At 41.4% G+C, this 26034-nt stretch overlaps 1 protein-coding gene across 11 annotated transcripts in view; it reads left to right on the plus strand.

Annotated features, from left to right (window-relative positions):
- SCAI (suppressor of cancer cell invasion) overlaps positions 1-26034 on the plus strand; it is a 190187-nt gene that overhangs the window by 147247 nt on the left and 16906 nt on the right. For 3 of the 11 annotated variants that reach the window (XR_012424403.1, XR_012424400.1, XR_012424402.1), the window contains 5 exons: positions 3326-3407; positions 3549-3675; positions 21434-21506; positions 22225-22367; positions 25702-25875. Coding sequence is in view for 3 of the 11 variants with exons in the window: in XM_045372623.3 (XP_045228558.2) it covers positions 3326-3407; positions 21434-21506; positions 25702-25875 (329 nt within the window). In the remaining 8 variants the exon portion in view is untranslated. The remainder of the gene's footprint in view (positions 1-3325; positions 3408-3548; positions 3676-21433; positions 21507-22224; positions 22368-25701; positions 25876-26034) is intronic. The other 8 variants (XM_045372623.3, XM_045372621.3, XM_045372622.3 and 5 more) reach the window with 4 other exon arrangements.

The following is a 26034-nucleotide window of genomic DNA, read 5'->3' on the forward strand; positions in this document are numbered from 1 at the left end:
TCCGGAGTAGCTGGGACTACAGGTGCCTGCCAGCATGCCCGGCTAATTTTTTTGTAATTTTAGTATAGACGGGATTTCACCGTGTTAGTCAGGATGGTCTCAGTCTCCTGACCTCGTGATCCACCTGCCTCAGCCTCCTGAAGTGCTGGTCTTATAGGTGTCAGCCACAGTGCCCGGCCCAGGCCTGAATTTTTTAATGTAAGATTTTGTTGGTTTAATATAGCACAAATGAATGTTGTTACGTGATTACAAATAGAACTTCAGGCCAGGAGCAGTGGCTCACGCCTGTGATCCCAACATCTTAGGAGGCTGAGGTAGAAGAATCACTTGAACCCAGGAGTTTGAGACCACGCAACATAGTGAGACTCTGTCTCTACAAAAACTTAAAAAATTATTTTTTAAAAAATGCAAAAAGTACAAAAACAAATAGAATTTCATCTACAAAAGTTCTTTTTCCTTTTTTTTTTTTTTTTTTTGAGACAGAGTTTCACTCTGCCACCCAGGCTGGAGTACAGTGGCACTATCCTGGCTCACTGCAACCTCTACCTTCCAGGTTCAAGTGATTCTCCTGCCTCAGCCTCCCGAGTAGCTGGGATAACAGGCACTTGCCACCATGCTTGGCTAGTTTTTGTATTTTTGGTAGAGATGGGGTTTCACCATGTTGGCCAGGCTGGTCTTGAACTCCTGACCTCAAGTGATACGCCTGCTTCGGCCTCCCAAAGTGCTGGCAATATAGGCATGAGCCACTGTGCCCAGAGTTCGTTCTTTTTCTAAGCATAACAACTTTGTTGCTTGGGCCATTATTTGCTCTAGAATTTCTCTAGCTGAGAACAATCTGCTTATAAAGAAAACAGGACTGGTCTAAAACTTCGTTTCTAATACATATTGAATATCCCTTATCTGAAATGTATGGGACCAGAAGTGTTTCGGGTTTTGGATTTTTCCAGATTTTGGAATATTTGCATATAGATAGTAAGGTGCCTTAGGGATGGGACCCATAAAATTCATTTGTTTCATATACACCTCTTGCACATTGCCTGAAAGTAATTTTATTTTTCCCTTTGAAATCCTGGATAAACTGTGCGTTGTGCACCTGCATGACTATGATCCATCATGTGAGGTCAGGTGTGGAATTTTCTACTTGTGGCATCATGTTGGTTCTCAAAACCTTTTGGATTTTGTAGCATTCTTCATTTTGGATTTTCAGATTAGGAACACTGAACCTGTACTACATGATCACTTACATGTGGGAGCTAAAAGAGCTGCACTCAGAAGCAGAGTGCAACGGTAGTTGTGAGGAGGTAAGGGCTGGAGAAAATAGGGAGATGTTGGTTAAAGTGTGCAACCTCTTGAGTTGTAAGATTAAACAACATTTAAAGTACAGCATGGTGATAATTAAAAATACTATATTGGCTGCGTGCGGTGGCTTAGGCCTGTAATCCCAGCACTTTGGGAGGCCATGGTGGGCAGATCACCTGAGGTCAGGAGTTTGAGACCAGCCTGGCAAAATGGTGAAATCCTGTCTCTACTAAAAATACAAAAAATTAGCTGGGTGTGGTGGGACGTACCTGTAATCCCACCTACTTGGGAGGCTGAGGCAGGAGAACTGCCTAAACCTGGGAGGCGGAGGTTGTGGTGAGCCGAGATTACGCCACTGCACTCCAGTCTGTGCGACAGAGCAAGACTCCATCTCAAAATAAATAAATCAATAAATAATAAATTAAAATACTGTGTTGTTGGACCAAGTATGGTGGCTCATTCCTGTAATCCCAGCACTTTGGGAGGCTGAGATGGGAAGATTGCTTGAGTTCAGGTATTCAAGACCAGCCTTGGCAACATAACAGGATCTTGTCTCTACTAAAAATTTAAAAAATGAGTCAGACGTTGAGGTGCATGCCCATGGTCCCAGCTACTTGGGAGACTGAGGCAGGAGTAACACTGGAGCCTGGGAGATCGAGGCTGCAGTGAGCTATGATCTTGCCACTGCACTCTAGCCTTAGTGACAAAGTGAGACCTCATCTCAAACAGCAACAACAACAATAACAAAAATTGTTGTTTACTGGAAATTTTCTGAAAGGGCAAAGCTTACGTGTTCTCTCTGCCCACTCCCCTGCCTCCTGCCGCCCACACACACAAAAACGGTAACTGTGGGAATGGAAGTGTTGATTAATTTGATCATGGTAATCACTATACATGTATATGTTAACAAGTCATCACATTGTATACCTTCAATATATACAATTTTTGTCAATAAAAGAAAAACTTTTATTTGAAATATAGTGACGTTTGATGATATTGCTCAGTGAAACATTTATAAATTTACACTTACTTTAGTATCTATCCACATACGCACATCGTGTACTCAGTCATTGGAAGGAGAACACGCACACCAAAATTCTGACCTTGCTCATTGGCTCTCACATGCATGTTACTGGACTTCAGCCTTTGGGTTCAATAGCTCTTCTGTGGGCTGGTGAAACTGCATGTTTAACAAGCCCCCGCATGTTTAACAAGCCCTTGATGCAAATGTTCAGAGGAAACATATGGTAAAAAGTAGCTGGGCGCAGTGACTCATGCCCATAATCCTAGCACTTTGGGAAACTGACGTGGGCAGATTGCTTGAGCTCAGGAGTTTGAGACCAACCTGGGCAACATGGAGAAACCCCATCTCTACTAAAAATAGAAAAATTTGCTGGGTGTGTTGGTGCATGCCTGCAGTCCCAGCTACTCAGGAGGCTGAGGTGGGAGGATCACCTGAGCCTGGGACATGGAGGTTGCAGTGAGCTGAGATTGCACCATACCACTGTACTGCTGCCTGGGCCACAGAGCAAGACGGTGTCTTAAAAAAAAAAATGGTGATAGTAAAAAGGTTTTCCTGCTTACTACCTGCAGTGTTAAGATGTAGCTGTAAATATTAAAAATCTTTAAAATAGAGATTTTGAGGACTCATTGAAATACAAATCAGGTTTTGTTATTACATCTTTTTTCCAGATGTTCTCAAAAGGAACTTTTAAATATGAAACAGGTACCTGTGTGCCAACTTCTGAGGTTTTCATGCTGTGTTTCGTCATTTTTAAATACGCAGGCTTCTCTTTAGCTTGGATATTCTTAAATAATGATTGTCTCTGAACTTTTTTTTTTCAGATAAAACTATCTTGGCTATCCTAGTAAATACATACTTTTGTTTTCCCTTTGCTTAACTAGTCTTTGTTTTTCTCTCAGTGCTATGATGCAAAGGAGATATGAGCAGACCAAACTGAAGAATAAGATTTCTGAGACGTGGCTGACACAGTTTAACAGTTCTTCATTGTTGTTATTTTCCCAGCCTTCATCCCGGAGATCTCTATCCTTTCACCAGGAAGCCCCTGTTCATCATTGTGGATTCATCTAATAGTGTTGCATACAAGGTGAGTTCCATGAGAGCTATAGCACAGGGTAGACATTGTGGCACCAACCCAAGGGTACCCACTCTTAATGTGTGCCTTTTTATTTTGCTTTATTTAATTTAATTTTACACAGTTTGTATTTAGTGTTTCTTTTCTTTTGAGGTTGTGCATGCTAGTCAGGATCTGGTGCTATGAATAGAAACAAGAAGAAAACGCATGAATGGACACTCAGTGGAAAATAATAAATCCTTCTGCAGGAAAAAAAAATTCAAGATTTCCAAGATCTCTGGTGGGAGGTTTATTTTTGTTATATAACCCAGAATAATTTTTCTTTTATAGAGGTAGAGGTATAAGGGTGAATTTCTCTAGTGTTCAAACGTTTCTCCTTCTCATGCTGAGCTGCTGTAGTTTAAGTGAAACTTCTAGCCCATACTTTTAGTCTTTGAATATTAACATATTGTTTTACATGCACTTAATTTTTTGAAAATTTGTGACAATCACAAAAAAAAGATGGTCCTGAATGCTGAAATAAGTGACAGGGATCTAACTTGAACATCCTTCGTTTTATATTTCACTATTGAAATGATGATTTTCAGTGATTCTATAAAGAATGCCAGCGGTCGGCCGGGTGCAGTAGCTCACGCCTGTAATCCCAACACTGTGGGAGGCCAAGGCGGGCAGATCACCTGAGATCGGGAGTTTGAGACCAGCTTTACCAACATGGAGAAACCCCCATCTCTACTAAAAATATAAAATTAGCCGGGCGTGTTGGTTCATGCCTGTAATCCCAGCTACTTGGGAGGCTGAGGCAGGAGACTCACTTGAACCTGGGAGGCGGAGGTTGTGGTGAGCCGAAATCGTACCATTGCTCTCCAGCCTAGGCAACAAGAACAAAACTCTGTCTAAAAAAAAAAAAAAAATACCAGCAGTGAAACACGTTAAAGGTGGATATTGTAATTCAAACTATAGTAATTTGCAGGAAAAGGAAAACACAGTCTTTAGGTCCTTTGTATCTGGTCAAAATGTTTCATTAGTGAAAAATGTATTCAGAAATATTCTGGGTCCACAGATCTGCCACCTCAAACTGTTTCTGCTGTGGGTGTTCATACTGCAGTTAGAGGGAGAAGCAAACTCCTGGCCGGGCATGGTGGCTCACGCCTTTAATCCCAGTACTTTGGGAGACCGAGGTGGGCGGATCACGAGGTCAGGAGATCGAGACCATCCTGGCTAACATGGTGAAACCCCGTCTCTACTGAAAATACAAAAAATTAGCCAGGCGTGGTGGTGGGCGCCTGTAATCCCAGCTACTCGGGAGGGCTGAGGCAGGAGAATCGCTTGAACCTGGGAGGCGGAGGTTACATGGAGTGACCATGTTGGTCAGGCTGGTCTCGAACTCCTGACCTCAGGTGATCCACCCGCCTCAGTCTCCCAAAGTGTTGGGATTACAAGTGTGTTCCACTGTGCCTGACCAGCAGTGTACTTTCTTAAATTGTATGTGTGTTTTGTTTTTGTGGGAAATGGAAGAATGTGGGAGGCTGCTGAATGAAAAGATTTATTGGCCACCCTAATTAAACTTATAAAGTCAGAGGAGTCCAGGCATTTTGTGTCTTCACAGAATTCAAAAGAAGTACTCTGTCTTTGTCAATAAAAATGAATCTGTTGCAGCAGTTTGGTGATGTGACAGAATGTGTTTTTGCACTGGGTCCAGTGTATTGTTTAACATGATCTAGCATCATCGAGAGTACTTTAGCAATCCATTAGTTTCTCCCAATTTAATTGGGCATTCTTGGATACCACTTCTCAGGAATACCATTCATTGTATGTGCCTGCTATTTCCAGGGGACTATTTAGATTTAGGATGAATGTTGGATGCCGACTTTTAAAGATACCATTGTGTATAATTGGAAATGTATTTACTCAATTAATGCATCATGGCTTAATTTTAGATTTTTATATTGTGATGCACAGGACAGCTGTGGAATAATAGCGAGTTTTCTTTTGTTGTTATTTGCTTTTGATGGCACTGGCAGTGTCACTCCTCTAAAGAAATAAATGGTCCAGAACATACCAATCTTCAGAAATGAAAAAGGAGGCTGGGTGCGCAGTGGCTTCCGCCTGTAACGCCAGCACTTTGGAAGGCTGAGGCAGGCAGATCACTTGGGGTCAGGAGTTCAAAACCAGCCTGGCCAACATGGTGAAATCCCGTCTTTACTGGAAATTTAAAAATTAGCCGGACGGGGTGGCGCGTGCCTGTAGTCCCAGCTACTTGGGAGGCTGAGGCAGGAAAATCGCTTGAACCCAGGAGATGGGGGTTTCAGTGAGCCGAGATCGTGCCATTGCAGTATTTGAGACAGAGTGAGATTCTGTCTCAAAAAAAAAAAAAAAAAAAGAACCCCATATGCAGTAGGCAAATCAGACCATGGCACAGACCAATTTTAGTCTTTTTAGAAATTAATATTACTTACTACATTTAATTTAAGCATGTAGTTCTCTTTAGTAGCATATGAAGGTGTCTCATATTTATTTTTCCCACAAAAACATTTGTAGGCTGGGCGCTGTGGCTCACACCTGTAATCCCAGCACTTTGGGAGGCCAAGACAAGAGGATCCCTTGAACCAGCAATTTGAGACAAAGCTGGGCAAGATAGCAAGACCCCAAATCTATTTTTAAAATTTAAAAATTAGCCAGGCATGTTTTTGTGAGCCTGTAGTCCCAGCTACTTCAGGAAGCTGAGGTGGGAGGATCTCTTGAGCCCAGGAGTTCGAGGATGCAGTGAGCTGTGATTGCGCCACTGCACTCCGGCCTGAGTGAGAGAGCAACACCATATCTCTAAGAAGTTAATTAATTAGATGAAATGAAATTAAGCATTGTAAAGTCTTAAGCTACCACTTTGCAAGTTTTGTGTGTGTGTGTGTGTTTGTTTGTTTGTTTGTTTTGAGACAGAGTCTTGCTCTGTCGCCCAGGCTCGAGTGCAGTGGCGCAATCTTGGCTCACTGAAACCTCTGCCTCCTGGGTTCAAGCGATTCTCCTGCCTTAGCCTCCCAAGTAGCTGGGGCTGCAGGCAAGCACCAGCATACCCTGCTAATTTTTGTATTTTTAGTAGAGACAAGGTTTCACTATGTTGGTCAGGCTGGTCTTGAACTCCTGACCTCGTGATCTACCCACCTTAGCCTCCCAAAGTGCTGGGATTACGGGCATGAGCCACTGTGCTGGCCTGCAAGTTTTTAGTGAAAAAAGAGAACTGGGTAACTGATATATTATTTCTGGAGTATTTACTTTGCTATATATGTTTTATATAGGTATGGATGTTTTCATGTACATTTCTTCATTTAAATACTATGCGTTAATTTTTTTTTTTTTGAGATGGAGTTTCGCTCTGTCACCCAGGCTAGAATCTCGGCTCACTGCAACCTCCGCTTCCTGGGTTCAAGTGATTCTCCTGCCTCAGCCTCCCGAGTAGCTGGGATTACAGGCACGTGCCACCATGCCTGGTTAATTTTGTATTTTTAGTAGAGATGGGATTTCCCCATGTTGGTCAGGCTTGTCTCGAACTCCTGACCTCAGGTGATCTGCCCTCATCAGCCTCCCAAAGTTCTGGGATTACAGGCGTGAGCCACTACGCCCGGCCACTTGTTAGTGTTTATGAAGTAACTCATGCATATAGTTTAAAGTTGTATTTCTCAACTATTTCTGTGCATCAGAAACCTTTAGAGCCCTTTTCGAACCACTTGTAGCTGGGCCCCACCCACCTCGTGTGATTATGATCACTTCACTTGGGGTGGGTCTCAGCTACAGTATTTATTAAGACTAGCTCTGTTGTGCTGCCATGGTGAGAACTACTCACTCAAAAATCCCTCCAGATTTGCTACTAAAAACAGCAGTCTCCCACTTTTTGTTGCAACCCCTATTTGCCTCTTCCCAGAGGCCACTCTTTAAATAATTTTTGGCTATTTTGTTATTTAAACACCATTTTTCTTTTTCCTTCCTTCTCTCCCCTAACCACTCTTTTTCTAAATAATATATTGGCATTGATAATTCTTGATTCTTCAGTTTTAGGTGTTACATACTGATTTCCCACTATGAAAGAGAAATTTAGCTGTCTTTCCTCTTTCTGTCTCCAACTCACATTTCTACCCTTTCCATCATTTTATCCATACCATAGATAATTTTGACAGATAATTTTTTTTGTTTTGTTTTGTTTTAGTGGGAGGTTCACTCTGTCGCCCAGGCTGGAGTGCAGTGGCGCGATTCAGCTCACTGCAACCTCTGCCTCCCGGGTTCAAGCGATTCTCCTGCCTCAGCCTCTCAAGTAGCTGGGATTAGAAGCACGTGCCACCACACCTGGCTGATTTTTGTGTTTTCAGTAGAGTGGGGGTTTCACTATGTTGCCCAGGCTGGTCTTGAACTCTTGACCTCCAGTGATCCACCTGCCTTGGCATCCCAGAGTGCTAGAATTATAGACGTGAACCACCGCTCCCAGCCTAGCTTCCAGTATTTCTTTTTTTTCTTTTTTTGAGATGGAGTTTCACTCTTGTTGCCCAGGCTGGAGTGCAATGGCGCCATCTTGGCTCATTGTAACCTCTGCTCCCCAAGTTCAGGCCATTCTCCTGCCTTAGCCTCCTGAGTAGCTTGGATTACAGGTGCACACCACCACACCTGGCTAATTTTGTATTTTGAATAGAAACGGGGTTTCCCCATGTTGGTCAGGCTGGTCTCGAATTCAGATGATTCACCCACCTTGGCCTCCCAAAGTGCTGGAATTATAGGTGTGAGCCATCGTGCCTAGCCTTTTTTTTTTTTTTTTTTTGAGATGCAGTCTCATTCTGTCACCCAGGCTAGAGTGCAGTGATATGATCTCGGCTCACTGCAGCCTCTGCCTCCCAGGTTCAAGTGATTCTCTTCTTTCAACCTCCTGAGTAGGTGGGATTACAGGTGCACACCACCACACCTGGCTAATTTTTTTGTATTTTTAATAGAGATGGGATTTCACCATGTTGGCCAGGCTGGTCTTGAATGCCTGCCTGGGCCTCCCAAAGTGCTAGGATTACAGGTGTGAGCCACCACGCTCAGCCTGAGCCATGGCGCCCAGCCCAGTATTTCGTAAGAAGCATGAAGCATTCTAATTCTGTTTTCTTTTTTTACGCAACACGTTTTCAGTGTCTGGAAACATATAGAATCTTCTCTTTCTCTTTAGTGATTTTTCAGTTTCTCAATATTGTGTCCTGGTTCGAGTTTACTTTTTTTTTTTAAGACAGAGTTTCGCTCTTGTTACCCAGGCTGGAGTGCAGTGGCAGGATCTTGACTCTCTGCAACCTCCACTTCCCAAGTTCAGGCGATTCTCCTGCCTCAGCCTCCCAAGCAGCTGGGATTACAGGCATGCGCTACCACACCTAGGTAATTTTGTGTTTTTTAACAGAGATGGGGTTTCACCATTTTGGCCAGGCTGGTCTTGAACTCCTGACCTCGTGATTCACCCGCCTCAGCCTCCCAAAGTTCTGGGATTACAGGTGTAAGCCACTGCGCCTGGCTGGTCTGGGTTTACTTTTAACTATGGTGCTTGACATGTACTTGGTGAATTATTTCAGTCTGGAAACTGCTCATTTTCTAGAGTTAGTCCATTGATTTTCTCTCTGCATTTTTTTTTCCTATTCTGTCTTTTAAGAACTTTTTTCGTTATTGGACATTCTGGTCTAGTTGTCTCTCATTTTTTGTCTGTCCTTTGCTCCTTAATACATTTTTTCTTTAGGAAATCCCCTCATCTTTATCTTCTAAACCTTTTATTGAGATTTTTCATTTGTCTCTGTATTTTCTTTTCATATATATAGAAATAGATGCATGTGTGTTTATGTAACACATACATATGCACATATATATATAATTATCTTGGGTTCTTTTTTTTTAAATCATGGTTGAAATATCTCACTTTCCTTTGAGAATATCAGTGATCATTTAAAATTTCTCCCTGCCTCATATCTGCTTCCTCTTTGTTCATTTGTTTCTGCTTGTTTTTGCCTCTGTCTTTCTCATTAGAGACTTTCCTGAGAGTATCATAATCCCCGCTTGTTTGCTCATATTTAAGTTTGGAGCCTAGCAAACTGATCAGAAGCTCTGAGTGGTGGTTCCAACTGAACTCTGGGACTGGTTCCAACTGAGCTGGACCTTATAGTTGGGTAATCCCTAATGCCAGTATCTTTAGGTCTTCCTTCATGGCCTGGTCATATATATCAGAGAAGATGCCACTATTCCGCCTGGAATATGAAGGTCGAGTGACCAGCATGATGCCATGTTTTCCCTGAAGCGTGTGTGTGTGTGTGTTTATAGAAACATGTATCCTTACCCAGTGCCTCACACTTAAAAGAGTCTTTTTTTTTAGACGGAGTCTTGCTCCGTTACCCAGGCTGGAGTACAGTGGCATGATCTCGGCTCACTACAACCTCTGTCTCCGGGGTTCAAGTGGTTCTCCTGCCTTAACCTCCCAAGTAGCTGGGACTACAGGCGTGTGCCACTATGCCCGGCTAATTTTTGTAGTTTTTAGTAGAGACAGGGTTTCACTGTTTTGGCCAGGCTGGTCTAAAATTCCCTACCTCAAGTGATCCACTCACCTTGGCCTCCCAAAGTGCTGGGATTACAGGTGTGAGCCACCACACCTGGCCAAAAGAGTCTTAATCAGTGCATGTTGAATGATGAAATGAGGGTGCTATTGTCCTTATTTTGTACTTGAGGAAACTGCCTCTGAGGTTCAGGATCTTGTCTAATATTTCCAACACCAGTCTTTCTCATTCCAGTGCCCATGCTCTTTCCCACATAGGAAAAATGTAGCTTTTCAGGCTTGTCTGAGCCTCATGTTAGAGGAATATTGTGACTGAAATACCAGGATTTGTTTAACAAGTATGGCCCATATTTTGGGTCTTAGCTTGCCAGTAGGGGTAAACTAAGCAAGTTGATTGGCCTTATCTGTGGTAATGTAGTACTTAGTAGGAGTTTAAAATTAAAAAAAAAAAAAGCCGTCCAGGCACAGTGGCTCACACATGTAATCCCAGCACTCTGGGAGGCCGAGGTGGGTGGATCACAAGGTCAGGAGTTCGAGACCAGCCTGACCAATATGGTGAAACCCCATCTCTACTAAAACTACAAAAATTAGCCGGGCGTGGTGGCACATGCCTGTAATCGCAGCTACTCAGGAGACTGAGGCAGGAGAATCGCTTAAACTTGGGAGTCAGTGAGCCAAGATTGCACCCCTGCACTCCAGCCTAGACGACAGAGCGAGACTCCATCTCAAAAAATAAAACACCCTCAGTCATTTTGGGCAATACTACTTTTTCTTTTTTCCCCTGGAAGAAGAAAATCCTTTTGCACATTGAAGTATTTATGGCAGAGCTAGCTGGATGCCTGCCTGTGAAAATGACTTACAGATTTGTCAAAACAGGAGTATTTATCTAAACAGCCTCATCCTAAAGTATTTGACTGATGTCTACAGCAATCAGTTTCTTAAGACATTCACAACAGGATTCAGTTATGTAAGAGCTCTTCTGCCAGTCAGCCTCACTCTCATTCCATTTCTTTCTTGCTGCTTTGAAAGACCTTCTTTTTGTTTTTGGTGTCCTGCAGTTATATGGTGATATATCTAGGTTTGGCTTCATCTGTTGGAATCTGTTGGACTTCTTGAGGTGGTAGGTTGGAGTTTTTTGTTACTGCTGGGAAATTCTCATTTTCTCTTCACATATTGATGGTATCTAAGCCTCTCTCTCCTCACCTTCTGGAGCTCCGATTAAATATGTGTAGTAGACATTCACACTGTGTCTTCCACATTTCTTAACCTCTCTTCTGTCTGTATTTTCCATCATTTTGTTTCTTTGGTTGAGCTTTGTATAGTTGCTTCTGATCTAGCTCTTAGTTCAAAATTCTCTCTTCAGCTGTGTGTAACTTGCTCTCAGACCCATCTATTGAGTTTTTTTGTTGGTTATGGTATTTTTCATGTCTAGAAATTATATGTCATTCTTTTTTAAGTATTCCATTGCTGTTTTTTATTTTATTTTATTTTATTTTTTGAGACGAAGTCTCGATCTGATGCCCAGGCTGGAGTGCAGTGGCACGATCTCGGCTCACTGCAACTTCCACCTCCGGGGTTCAAGCGAGTCTCCTGCCTCAGCCTCCTGGGTAACTAGGACTATAGGTGGGGGCCACCAAGCCTGGCTAATGTTTGGTGTTTTTAGTAGAGACGGGGTTTCACCATGTTAGCCAGGATGGTCTCTATCTCCTGACCTTGTGATCCGCCTGCCGTGGCCTCCCAAAGTACTGGGATTATAGGCATGAGCCACTGCGCCCAGCCGCTCCATTGCCCTTTTTATAGTTTCTTATTATCAAGTGTATTTCTTATTTCTTCAAACTTAATAAGCATACTTACTATTTGTTATCTATATTGTATTTTCTATAATCATACATGAAATCAGAATTTCTTCTTTTTTCTTTTTTTTTTTTTAATTGAGACAGAGTTTCACTCTTGTTGCCCAGGCTGGAGTACAGTGGCGTGATCTCGGCTCACTACAACCTCCGCCTCCCAGGTTCAAGCAGTTCTCCTGCTTCAGCCTCCCAAGTAGCTAGGATTACAGGCATGTGCCACCACGCCTGGCTAATTTTGTATTTTTAGTAGAGACGGGGTTTCTCCATGTTGGTCAGGGTGGCCTCAAACTCCCAACCTCAGGTGACCCACCCGCCTCTGCCTCCCAAAGTTCTGGGATTACAGGTGTGAGCCACCGCACCCAGCTGAAATCGGATTTTCTATGTGAAATCCGATTTTGCTGTTTGAGATACCCTTTGCTGTTTTTGCGCCCCTGTATGCTTGATTATTTTTGACTATGTTTCTTATTATCCTTAAAAATTACTTGTATGAAGTTCATAGAGCCCTAGGATGAGGATACCTTTATGCTGAGAGGGTCTGCATTGGTTTATGCCAGACACCCGGAGGCACTAATAGTTTGGGATCATGTAGATGATAGAAATTTGGGCTGCAACTATGCATGAGGGCTGGCTTACACTGACAGCCCTCATTAACTAATTTTTGTTTTCTTTTGTTTTCTGCTCAGCATCAAGAAAAAATTTTTTGCAGTCCCATGTGGAGTGATCATGGAGGGGAGAGGAAGTGTCGAGTTTGGTTTTCGTTAATCCTTATACTGACAGTATAGCCCTTTAGGATTCCAGGTTAAAGGGTGTAACCTTTTACGATTCCAATTTAAAGGCTGTAGCCTTTAGGATTCCAGTTTAATGCAGGGTGAGTTTTCTGTTAGATTCTCATCTTGGACAGATGCTGAGCTGTGATATTTGTCCCCTTTTCCAGATGAGATCTTCAAAACCCAAATTCAAGTTGCTAGATTGATTCAGGGCAAGAGTTCTGGAATCTGTGTGTCCTCTCAGTCTCCTCTACAGGTTTTTCTGTATCTCTCTGCCCTTAATTAGTGAAGCGTCCTAGAGTTCAGTCCTTGTTCTTTTCTACCTACAGCTGACTTCTTGATGTTCTTAGCTGATTTTATGGCTTTGCTGTTTCTGCATTGACAACTTCCAGGCCAGACCTCTCTCTCAAATTCAATTTGAATATTATCTACCTACTCCACATCTTTAGTTGTAATTTAGTTGGTAGAGTTGGCAAACTGAACATGCCCAAGACGGAATTCCTAGGCTCCTCCATATACAGCTTTCCCCATTTTAGTTCATGGCTACTATACTATTGTTGTTGCCCCAGCCAGAATCCTTGATTTCATACTTGACTCCTCCTCCTCTGCCATCCAAGATCGAGTTCAGGAAATCTTGTTGACTCTAATATGTATATCCAAGATCCTGTTACCTCCTCTGCCTCATCCTGGCTCATACCACCATCATCATTCACCTGAATTATTGCAGTAGCCTTCCAACGAGCCTTCCTCCTTCCTCGCTCTCCTATACGTGTGCCTGTAAGACAGATATGCCACCTTTCTACTCAAAATCACCAATGGCCTGTCATCTCACTCACAAGAAAGGCTTTATTTTTTCTGCTCACACATACCCTTCCCTCCCCAGCCTTCCAAAAACATCTCTGATCTTCTCTCTTCCCAGGCCCCTGATTGCTGAGTTCTCCTCAACCACACTGACCCCCTTGCTGTTCTTGAAACATATCAGGCAGTCATCTGCCCTAGATCTGTACATTCTTTTCCCTCTGCCTTCTATCCTCTTCCAAAGATACCTACATTATTCTTTAGGTGTTTGAGCAAATAACACCTTTTATAAGGCCTTCCCTAATTGTCCTACTTAAAATTAGATGCCTCCCCAGTACTCCTTATCCACCTTTCTTACTTTATTTTTCTTAATAATCGTAACAGTTAACTTCTCCATAGTGACTAGTAGCATGCACTATTCTAAGCACTTTATGTGTATACATTTAATTCCTGCACAATACAATGTGTTGCTTTTATTGTTCTCATTTTACTGATAAGAAAACCAAGGCACAGATAAAGGTTAAATTTGCCCAAGATCACACAGATAGTGGGTGGCCAAGTTGGAATGTAAGACAATGGACTGTGAAACCTGTGCTATTAACTATGTGCTATGCTTCCATATATAGCACTTGTCACCTTCTATATTATATAACTTATTTAGTTGGTTAGTTTACTGTGGGTCACAAGCTACCATTTCTCCATCCCCCATCCAACTGTGAGCTCCAGGCCAGGCATGGTGGCTCACACCTGTAATCCCAGCACTTTGGGATGCTGAGGCAGGTGGATTGCCTGAGGTCAGGAGTTCAAGACCAGCCTGACCAACATGGTGAAACCCCATCTCTACTAAAAATACAATAATTAGCCGGGTGTAGTGGCACATGCCTGTAATCCCAGCTAGTAGGGAGGCTGAGGCAGGGAGAGTTGCTTGAACCTGGGAGGTGGAGGTTGCAGTGAGCTGAGATCTCCACTGCCCTCCAGCCTGGGTGACAGAGTGAGACATCATCTCAAAAAATAAAAATAAAAACATACATACATAAATGTCAGCTCCAGAAGATAGAGTTTTTTCTGTTTTGTTTACTCTTGTATCTCTAGCACCTGTAGCGGTGTCTACTCCTTAGGTCCATGAGTATTTGTTGAAGAAGAGAATAAGAGATCTTTAAAAAGAATATTATATACTGTTTTAAGCAAATGCTTTTTTTTTTTTTTTTTTTTTTTTTTAAGAGACAGGTTTTCATTCTGTCACCCAGGCTGGAGTGCATGGAGTGCAGTGGTACAATCATAGCTCACTGCAGCCTCAAACTCCTGGGCTCAAGCGATCCTCTCCTGCCTCAGCCTCCTGAGTACTAGGACTACAGAAACATGCCACCACACCTGGCTAATTTTTAAATTTTGTGTAGAGATAGGGTCTTCCTTGTTGTCTAGGCTGGTCTTGAGCTCCTTGCGGTAAGCGATTCTCCCACCTTGGTCTTCCAAAGTGCTGGGATTATGAGCCACCATGCCCAGCTAGTGAACACATTTTAAACCTCAGTTAAAGAAATAATTTCCTAGGCAAAAGATTGAATGGCTATATGAAAGAAGTCTGAAAAGCCCTATCACTGGCTAGAAATAGAAGAAAGTTATCAAAATTATATCCTTTTCCCCACAAGAAAGGCCTCTAGCCCTTCTGGGATTACCAATATTTTTTTTTTTTTTTTGAGACAGAGTATCACTCTGTTTCCAAGGCTGGGATGCAGTGATGTGATCTCAGCTCACTGCAACCTCTGCCTTCTGGGTTCAAGTGAGTCTTCTGCCTTAGCCTCCCAAATAGCTGGGATTACAGGTGCGTTTCACCACGCCTGGCTACTTTTTTTTTTTTATTTTTTATTTTTTTAGTAGAGATGAGATTTCACCATGTTGGCCAGGCTGGTCTCGAACTCCTGATCTCAGGTGATCCACCCCCCTCGGCCTCCCAAAATGCTGGGATTACAGGCATGAGCCACTGTGCCCGGCCCAATAATACTTTGAAACTTTGAGAGTCAGATATACAATTTAGGGCAATGAAAAAGATCAGCACTATCCAATTCATTCTGTAATAGGCCACAAAATACTTGTATGGCTTTGGTCACGTCTTTGATCTTTTCTGAGCTACTTTTTCCTTCTCTAGAAAATAAGTTGTGAATGCTGATCTCACGAGATTGTTGTGATTGCAGATTAGGATCTATGAAGCCTAGTAGTTTCTGGAAAATAGCACTCAGTAAATGATAGGAATTCTTATCACAATGATACTGTTTCCAGACAAAATAAGCACACACGAAAGAAAACTTTACCCCAACTTAGTTTATCGATATAGAGTAGAAGAATTTAAATAAAATACTAGCCAATAGGCTTATTAATAGAATCATCTATCAAAAGAGTTTATCTGAATCATGCATGAAAGTTAGGTATGGGAAAATCAGGCCAGGTGCGGTGTCTCGTGTCTGTAATCCCAGCACTTTGGGAGCATGAGGCACGAGGATTAGGAACTCTAGAGGCCAAGAGTTCAAGACCAGCCTGAGCAATATAGCAAGACCCCATCTATAAAATGAAAAACTAGTTGAATGTGGTGCCATGTCTGTGCAATGCTCGCTACTTAGGAGGCTGGGGCAGGAGGATTGCTTGAGTTCAGAAGATAAACACTGCAGTGAGCTATGATCACACCACTGTACTCCTGCCTAGGTTACAGAGCAAGACCCTGACTCAAAAAAAAAAAAAAAAAAATTCATACTATAAACTATGTTGATAGGATAAATAAGACAATCACATGCTTTCGTAACAGTCATTTAGTAAAATCTAATAAAACTCATTGCCTGTTCTTAACTAAAGCACTTGAACCTATGATGAAGAGCTTCTGTATTAAATAGCCAACTTTGTACTTAGAGAAACACTAAAAGTATGTTTAATTAAAATAAGCAAGAAAAAGAGAATGCCTGTTACTATCATTATGATACAGTATTACTTTTGTCCCAACTAGAAATTCATAACATTCCCCAAATAAAACAGTAACAAAAGTGGTTCAGATTAGTAAAAGAGGACACAAAACAGTAAATATTGGAAAGAATGAGATGAAAATCACTAGTTGCAGATGGTGTGATTTTATATTTAGAAAATCAAGAGGAATCACAGAAAAGTTACTAATATGAATATAAATTCATCACAGTGGTTGGTTAGATATAGGACAAACATATAAAACTCAATAGCAACTTTATAATGAGCTATGTCTGGTTAAAATTTATTCATTTGTATATATTTGCTATAATTTTTCTTATTAGATCAGAACAGAGTAAAGTCACATGTAAAGCACCTTAAACTATTTCTCAGGCCTAAAATTTAATTATAATCTGATAGAAGGTATTCGTGTATTTGTGTCAGAGGTCTCCAAGGTGATTCCCAGGTTCAGTGATTTCCTAGGAAGACTCACAGGACTCGGCATATAGTCATACTCACTGCTAAGATTTAATACAGTAAAAGAATACAGAGCAAAATGAGCAAAAGAAAAAGATATTTGGGGTGAGTTTGGAGAAAACCAAGTACAAACTTCCAGGGACCCTCTTCCAGTGGAGTCACACAGGATACACTTAATTACCCAACCAACAAGTTGTGACAGCATGGATTAAATATTACCTACCAGGGAAGCTTATTAGGAACTCAGTAACCAGGGTTTTTATTGGGAACTGATCTTGTGGGCATTCTCTGCCTGACTCTTAACAAAATGCTTGACTCCCAGAAGACAGGCAGGTGTTGAGTATAAACCATCTTGTTTGCACATTCTAGGGAGAGCGAGCCACTCTTTATCAGTTCTGCTAATGGTAGGAATTGTCACCAAAACTAAGTTCCCAGAAGCCAGCCAGGGGCCAACCCAATAAGCAAAGCTTCCGAAGGATGGCAGTCTGGCTTGCTTTGCTAACTCTTCTCTGCACAGTATTATTGAAGAAAAACAAAAAAAAAAGTCAGGAGAGAAGTTGTTTAGCAAGGTGTACAAAGAAAAAGGAGACCTTGAGAAAAAAATAATAGCAATGTCCATTTTAGCCCTATCCAGGAGGAAAAGCGATATGGCTATCTTTAGGGATCTGGAGTGCAGAAAATGCCTCAATCTGTCTTATCAAAAGAATCATTCCATTTACTCCCTTTGTGTTTGGATTACAAGATACTTCTAATTTATCTGAATTATTTGCTTAATATTTTTAGTACTGGTATAACATTCACAAAGTCACAGAATCAAAAATTCCAAGAAGGCATATTGTGAAATCTCTTCCTGCCACTTAGTCCCAATGTGCTAAGTTCCTATCTCTCCTATAGATAGTCACTGTTACCTATTTCTTATCCTTTTAGAATGAAATTGTAAATGGATATACAAACTAAAACAAATAGTCTTTTTTTTTTTTTTTTTTTTTTGAGATGGAGTCTCACTCTGTTGCCCAGGCTAGGGTACAGTAGTATGATCTTGGCTCACTGCAACCTCCACCTCCTGGGTTCCAGCAGTTCTCCTGCCTCAGCCTCCCTAGTAGCTGGGATTACAAGCACACACCACCACGCCCAGCTAATTTTTGTATTTTTAGTAGAGACGAGGTTTCACCATGTTGGCCAGGTTGGTCTCGAACTCCTGACCTCAAGTGATCTGCCTGCCCTTGGCCTCCCAAAGTGCTGGGATTACAGGCATGAGACACCATGCCCAGTCAACAAATAGTCTTTAGTTTTCTTAGTTATATAAATAGTAGTAACATCTTATACCACATTGCACCATATCTTTTTTCATTTAATAAGAAGTATTGAGGCTGGGCCTGGTGGCTCACACTTGTAATCCTAGCACTTTGGGAGGCTGAAGATGGGCTGATCACTTGAGGTCAGGAGTTCAAGACCAGCCTGGTCAATATGGCGAAACCCCGTCTCTACTAAAAACACAAAACTTAGCCAGGCACAATGACATTCTCCTGTAATCCTAGCTACTCAGGAGGCTGGGGCACAAGAATCACTTGGGCAGCGGAGGTTGCCGTGAGCCGAGAGGTGGAGGTTGCACTCTAGCCTGGGTGACAGAGTGAAACTCTGTTTCAAAAAAAAAAAAAGAAAAAAAGTGTTGGAGGCCTTTCATACCTGTTCATAAAGAACTTCTTCATTCTTTTTTATAGCTACTGCTTATTCCATTGTATTATTGTAGCATAATTTATTATACCAATCCTGTATTGCTGGTCATTTGGTTGTGTTATTTCCATTCCTTCACTATTACTAACAAGGCTTCGAGGAATAACTTAATACTTACGTAATTTTATTGGTTGCATAGTGTATCTGTAGGGAAAATTTCTAGTTTGGGAATTTCTGCATTAATGATATATGCATTTGAGTGTAATAGATGCTGCCAAATTAAATTGTCTTCTGAAGTGTTCGTACCAATGTATACTCCTGTCACCTACATATGTGTATTTCCCCACATTCTTGCCAACAGTGTATATTCTCAAACTTTTAGAAATTTTGCTAAACTGATAGGTTAAAAATGGAATTTTTTTTTTTTTTTTGAGATAGAGTCTTGCTCTATAACCCAGGCTGGAGTGCAGTGGTGTGATCTTGGCTCCCTGCAGCCACCACCTCCCGGGTTCAAGTGACTCTCCTGCCTCAGCTTCCCAAGTAGCTGGAATTACAGACATGCACTACCACGCCCGGCTAATTTTTATGTTTTTAGTGGAAACAGGGTTTCATCATGTTGGCCAGGCTGGTCTCCACTCCTGACCTCAGGTGATCTGCCCACCTTGGCCTCCCAAAGTCCTGGGATTACAGGTATGAGCCAATGTGCCCGGCTGAGAGGCTCTTTCAATATTATGAGATTAATCCTTTGTAATGTGAGTTCCAGATATTTTCTTTAGTTCATTATTTGACTTTTGATTTTGTTTATGCTATGTTTTACCATTCATAAGCTTTTGATTTTTATGTAACTAGGTTTATCAATCATAGTTAATCATAACAGGAAAGTCTAGGTCAAAAAAATAATTACTATGTTTTCTTTCACCACTTTTATTGTTTAATTTTTTACAGTTACATTTTTGATATATTTGGAATTTGTCCTAATGTGTGGTGTGAAGTATGGAGCCAACTTTCTTTCATATGGCTATTCAGTTTTTCCAGCCAATCTGAGGTGTCATTATTGTCATGTATACATAAGTCCTGAATGTTTTGGAGTCTAATTCTGGACTTTTCATTCTGTTCCATTGATTTTCTGCCTACTCTTATACCAGCACCACTTTAATTACTGAGGTTTTTCTTTTGTTTTGTTTTTTGTTTTGAGACAGGGTCTCGCTCTGTTGCCCAGGGTGGTGTGCAGTGGCACAATCATAGCTCATTGTAGCCTTGACCTCCCTGGCTCAAGTGACCCTCTCACCTCAACCTCCCAAGCAGCTGGGACTGCAAGCATGTATTACCACATTTGGCTAATTTTTCTATTCTTTGTAGAGTCGGGGTCTCACTATTTTGCCCAGGCTGGTCTCAAACTCCTGGGCTCAAGTGATTCTCCCACCTCCCAAAGAGCTGGGATTATAGGCGTGAGCCACTGTGCCTGGCCTTACTGAGGTGTAAAGTATGTTTCAATATCTGATGAGTCTAGTTCCCCCTCTGCTGTTTTTCAGAGTTCTCTTGGGTAATCCAATTTCTCCATATGAACTTTACAATTACTTTTTTCAGTTGTAGGAAAAAAAGTCTGTGACTATTTTTATTGAGATTGGTTTAAATTTTAATAAGTTAGTGTAATGACATTTTAGAATTGTTTTATCTCTGAGAACATAGTATGTCTTGGCTGGGCATGGTGGCTCATGCCTGTAATCCCAGCACTTTGGGAGGCTGACTGAGGTGGGTGGATCGCTTGAGCTCATGAGTTTAAGACCAGCCTGGGCAACATGGCGAAGTTCTGTATCTACTAAAAATCCAAAAATTAGCCAAATGTGGTGGCATGCACCTGTAGTCCTAGCTACTGGGGAGGCTGAGGCAGGAGAATTGCTTGAACCAGGGAGGTGGAGGTTACAGTGAGCTGAGATCGTGCCATTGCACTCCAGCCTGGGCGACAAGAGCGAGACTCAAAAAAAAAGAACATGGTATGTCTTCACATTTGTTCAAGTCTTCATTTTATCATTCAGGAGTATTTAAAAAATTTTTTTTGTTGTTTGAGTTTTTATTTCTTACTAAGTTCACTCCTGGGAGTTTTATTTTTCTTGTTGCTTTACCACACAGCTTATGATTTTACTTCCCTTGTAGATATACCTTCAGGAAAAGGATATGATTATGCAGAGTGCTTTAGTTTTAGTATCAGCTTGTTACTGTAAATCACACATTGACATTCTGGTCTTTACGTCATTCCATGAGAGCAGTTATTATGACCCACAATAAGAGATGACACCAGGAATCAGGTTTTGGAGCTGAAAGCCAGATCCTGGATCTTGGAAAGTTCACCTTTATAGATACCAATGTGTGTTGCTCGATGGAGTGGCCTCTTGGTATACAGCCAGATGACTTCTCCTTGCAAAAGTACAATCATGTTTATGCATTGTGTTTAAAAAAATCAATAGTTCACTCACTAAACTATTTCGATTGAGAGCCTTTAAGAAAGCCTATTATGGGCCGGGCGCGGTGGCTCACGCCTGTAATCCCAGCACTTTGGGAGGCCGAGGCGGGCGGATCATGAGGTCAGGAGATCGAGACCATCCTGGCTAACACGGTGAAACCCCGTCTCTACTAGAAATACAAAAAATTAGCCGGGCACGGTGGTGGGCGCCTGTAGTCCCAGCTACTCAGGAGGCTGAGGCAGGAGAATGGGGTGAACCTGGGAGGCGGAGCTTGCAGTGAGCAGAGATCGTGCCACTACACTCCAGCCTAGGCAATAGAGCGAGACTCCTTCTCAAAAAAAAAAAAAAAAAAAGCCTATCATGCATGGTACTTATATATGAATGGCAGTCTCCTTAGCTGTTGTTGATGTTTCTGCATCTATTTATGAGTTTAAGGGCCCAATCTATTCACTAAAGATATACTTTGGAAAATTACTAAATAACTATCAAATCTTTAATGCAAGTTTTAAATTCTTATATATTACAGAATTTCACAAACTTGTTTGGACAACCACTAGTCTGCTTGCTTTCTCCTACAGCATATCCAAAAGCTTTACAAGGTATGTACCCTCATTGCCTGTTACAGCCATAGGTTGCAAATAAACACTATCTACATTTTGAATAGTACTGATCTTTGTTTTTTCCTCCCATAATGATCGTATGTGGATTTATGATGTTTAATGTGGCAGGTGTCGCTCTGAAATATACCCAGAAGCCTTGCCAACAACCAGGATCCCTTAATGTGCTACCATTAGGCCTTGAGATAATTCATCCCTGAGAAAGAAGTGGTTTTGTTCCTTGCTGATGGGGAACTCATGATTTGTAAATTTTAAAATTTGTTTTACAGGTGTTTGTTTGCTGGTCATATCCGTATAGCATGGTCTTCCTATATCTTTGCAGGCATGTTTTAAAAGATCCAAGGCATCTTTTAAGACTATAAGATTGCTGGTCTAGGAAACTTCTCAGTCTATGCCTCAGAGTTAGGATAACGTAACTGGCACAACTTAAAGTGTTTCTTTTATTCACATTTTTGCCTTGTTGTAATTTTAAAATAAAAGAACCTCTTTTAAGTCTGCCAGAGAGACAGGTTAGTGTTTTGGCCATTTCTTAAATGGCTGAGAATCGAAAGACTTTTTGTCCTTAATAGTTTGTCTTTAATTAGTGACACATAAAATCTAATTCTAACTCCCAGTCATTTAGTAGGTAAAATACTAAACAACCGTAACACTGTTTTAGCAGTACTTGTCACTGTTTCACTATCTCCCTAACTGTGAATAGTGCTGATGTCTCTCTGTGGGAGATGGCATTTTACTGCTACTTCCCAGCCAGAAGTCCTGTCTGCTGACATAGTTTGACACAGGAAGTGATGGTCAGCATTTGAATGCCTGAGAGAAGCTGGAGGCTTTCACCGTTGTTTTAAGGTAAGTTCTGCTGTTTAACAGGGAAAAACATGTAGAAATATTAACTTCATGTATCCAAAAGTAAATTACTAAGGGATAGAACTTACCTTCAAACAACGGTAAAATTCTCCTGCTTTGAAGATTTTGTTATCCTGTTTCTTATCATTTCTGGAGGAATGTAATCTCTTTCAGTTACTCAACAGTACTTTCTGCTATCATTCTGTCCTATCATTACGTAGTTTTTAAATTTACATGGTCAAATGGGTTAATACCAAGATTATTTGGTCTGAAAGACTTCATTGTATAGAAGAGAAAAACACAGACTTTGGAGGCAAACTGACTGAATTTGAATCCCGACTCAGCCACTTACTCGCTGTGTGACCTTGGGAAATTATTCAGCCATTCTGTGCCTCAGTTTCTTCATCTATCAAATGGAAATAATAATAGTATCTACCTCATAGAATAATGTTGGGTATGTAGTAACTACTCAATATGTGCTCTCATTATTATGATTATGCTTAGTTGTAATACATGTCCTTAACACATTTTGACCCAGTTTCTTATCTTTATGCTACAAAGCTTAGACCTCTAACACCTTAAATTAATTGTTCAATTACAAAAGCAGATTCAAAATTCTTTTGTGAGAAATGTTTTGGATTTATCCATAGGTATTATTGCTATTCACCTCTGCAAAAGGGGAGGGCCCTCCACGTGGGTGCAAAACTAGCTGATCAGTAAGCACTTTCGAGATCTAAAGCCTTTAGTTCTCTCATTAGCCAAGAGTTACTTCATTTATTCAACTTTTTTTTTTTTTTTTTTTGGAGACAGGGTCTCACTCTGTCACTCAGGCTGAAGTGCAGTTGTGTGATCACAGCTCACTTCAGCCTCTACCTCCTGGGCTAGGTGATCCTCCCACTTCAGCCTCCCAAATAGCTGGGACTACAGGTACACACTGCCACACCCAGCTAATTTTTGTATTTTTTTTGTAGGGACTGGGTCTCGCCATGTTGCCTAGGCTGGTCTCAAACTCCTGGGCTCAAGAGATCTGCCTGCCTTGGCCTCCCAGTGCTATTCAACATTTATTATCAGGTACTGTGCTAGGCACTGGAGATAGCACTGTGACCTGACAAGCACAGTTACATTCTTCACAGAGCCAAATGTCCTGTGGCAGACAGAGACAGCCTGATGGGCAGTTATTATAAGTGATTCACAGGAGGATGCATGCTAATGGATGAGGAACTCCTGACTAGCAGCACACTGAAGACGAGGGAAGGGTATGAGATAATGTCTAACGTGGACGTTAAGAACATGGAGAACTAGATGGGGGTGGGAAATGACTGAGCAAGAGTGTTCCAGCTGAGAATTTGCAGGTGCTGTGGCCATGAGATAAGACAGCTTAGGGAGCACGTAGAGAAATTTATTTTATTTTTTGAGATGGAGTCTTGCCCTGTCCCCCAGGCTAGATGCAGTGGCACAATCTCGGCTCACTGCAACCTCTGCCTCCCAAGTTCAAGCGATTCTCCTTGCCTCAGCCTCCCAAGTAGCTGGGATTACAGGCACTCACCACCACTCCCAGCTAATTTTGTTGTATTTTTAGTAGAGACGGGTTTTCACTATGTTGGCCAGGCTGGTCTCAAACTCCTGACCTCGTGATCCGCCTGCCTTGGCCTCCCAAAGTGCTGGGATTACAGGCGTGAGCCACCGTGCCTGGTCTACTTTTGTATTTTTACTGGAGACAGGGTTTCGCCATGTTGGCCAGGCTGGCCTCGAACGCTTGACCTCAAGTGGTCCGCCCACCTTGGCCTCCCAAAGTGCTGGAATTACAGGTGTGAGCCACCACCCCTGGCCGAGTACATAGAGAAATTAGTCATTCCTTCTAGCTAAAGGGTAGAGTTTGAGATTGTGTGATTGAATTATGAAAGAACTTCTAAGATTTGTTAAGTAATTTAAGTGGAAGACAATGGGATACAGGTTGAGCATCCTTAATCCTAAAATCTGAAATGCTCCAAAATTCAAAAGTTTGAGTATCAACACAACACTGAAAGTGAAAAATTCCACGTATCAGTACTTAGTACAAAGTTTGTTTCATGTACAAAATTAATTAAAATATTCTATAAAGTTACCTTTAGGTTATGTGTATACGGTACATATTAAACATGAATAAACTTCGTGTTTAGACTTGGGACCTGTCCCCAGGACATCTCATTATGTATATGCAAATATTCTAAATCCCAAAAAATCCAAAATCCAAAACACTTCTGGCCCCAAGCATTTTGGATAAGGGATACTCAACTTGTACTGTCAAAAGATTTAAACAGAAGAGTAGCATGAAAGAGCATTCAGTTAACCTCCTGGAGAATGAACTGGGGAGGGGCATGGATGAAAACAGGGAGATGGCTGGAGATAGCACAATGACTAGTAGCCGACTGCAAAGATACTAAGCCCATAGAACCAGTAGGACTTTGTGATAGACTAGGTGTGGGGAAGGAAGGCAGGAATAGACTTCGTGGTTTCTGGCTGAGATGCTGGTAGAAATGACAATACTTGATGAGAAGCATATTTGTAGAGAACAAAAGGGGAAATAATTTACTATGAGTTGTTGACCTGTTGAGTTTGAGGTGCCTTTGAGAGTTAGGTTGAATAGAGTAGCCTAGAGCAGCAGTACTTAAAAGAAATAGAGTGTGAGTCATTAAATTTTCTAGTACCTACATAAAAAACAGTAAAAAGAAACAGGTGAAATTAGTGTTAACAATGACGTTTTGTACTAAAGCTTTGAAATCCAGTGTGTATTTACTCATCTAGTCACATTTTGAGTATCTACCGCAGGACAGAGCGGTGCCAGACCTGTTAGGCTGCTGATAGAGAATTATAAATTCATAGGCATATAAATGGTAACTAAAATCATGGGAGTAAGAGCAGTCAGCAATGTATGGGGCCAAAGAAAGAAACTACTCATATTTAAGGGATAGGAAGGGAAAGAGCAACTCAGAGAGGGCAACTCAGAGGAGAATGAAAAAGACCGGCATTTCTAACACTCATCAGAGAATTCTATCACAGATAACCCATCATCCAACACTTGCCATATTTGGATGAAATTTGTTAATTGAGGGCAAAAAATGGTAAGAAATATGTTTGTTTTCCATTTCTCTTAAGTTTGCTAGGCTTTTAAGTTTATTCAGCAGAAAGCAACATACCAACGTTTTTGTAGTTTCATGAAGAATCTGCTTTGTTGAATTATGATTTAATGAGATAGCTTTAGTTTTATATATTATCAGTATATTAAAATGTTCCTCATATGTATCTCTTATTTTTTGCAAAACTATTATCTATATATATAACATGTTTGTTATTACAGATCAATCTCAGCGAGGTAGCCTCTTCACTCTCTTTTTGAACAATCCTCTAATGGCCTTCCTATTTGTCTCTGGATTGTCAAGCATGCGCAGAGGCCTTTGGGAAAAGTGTCAAGAATATCTTCGGAAAATCAACCGTGATATTGCCCAGCTACTGACTCATTCACGTTCAATAGGTACCCTCCTAATCTAACTGCACATTTAACAGAATGTACTATAATGGCTTAAAATGGTTACTTACTTTAAATTGTTTGAATTTTTAAAGGTATGTGTCCCAGGCAGGAAAGTTGAGAAGGCTTTCCTGAAGTTTCCTTCCCCTTTGAAACACAATTTCC

This window comes from Macaca fascicularis, chromosome 15 (genome assembly GCF_037993035.2).
Source record: "Macaca fascicularis isolate 582-1 chromosome 15, T2T-MFA8v1.1".
In the NCBI taxonomy this organism is placed as follows: Eukaryota; Metazoa; Chordata; class Mammalia; order Primates; family Cercopithecidae; genus Macaca; species Macaca fascicularis.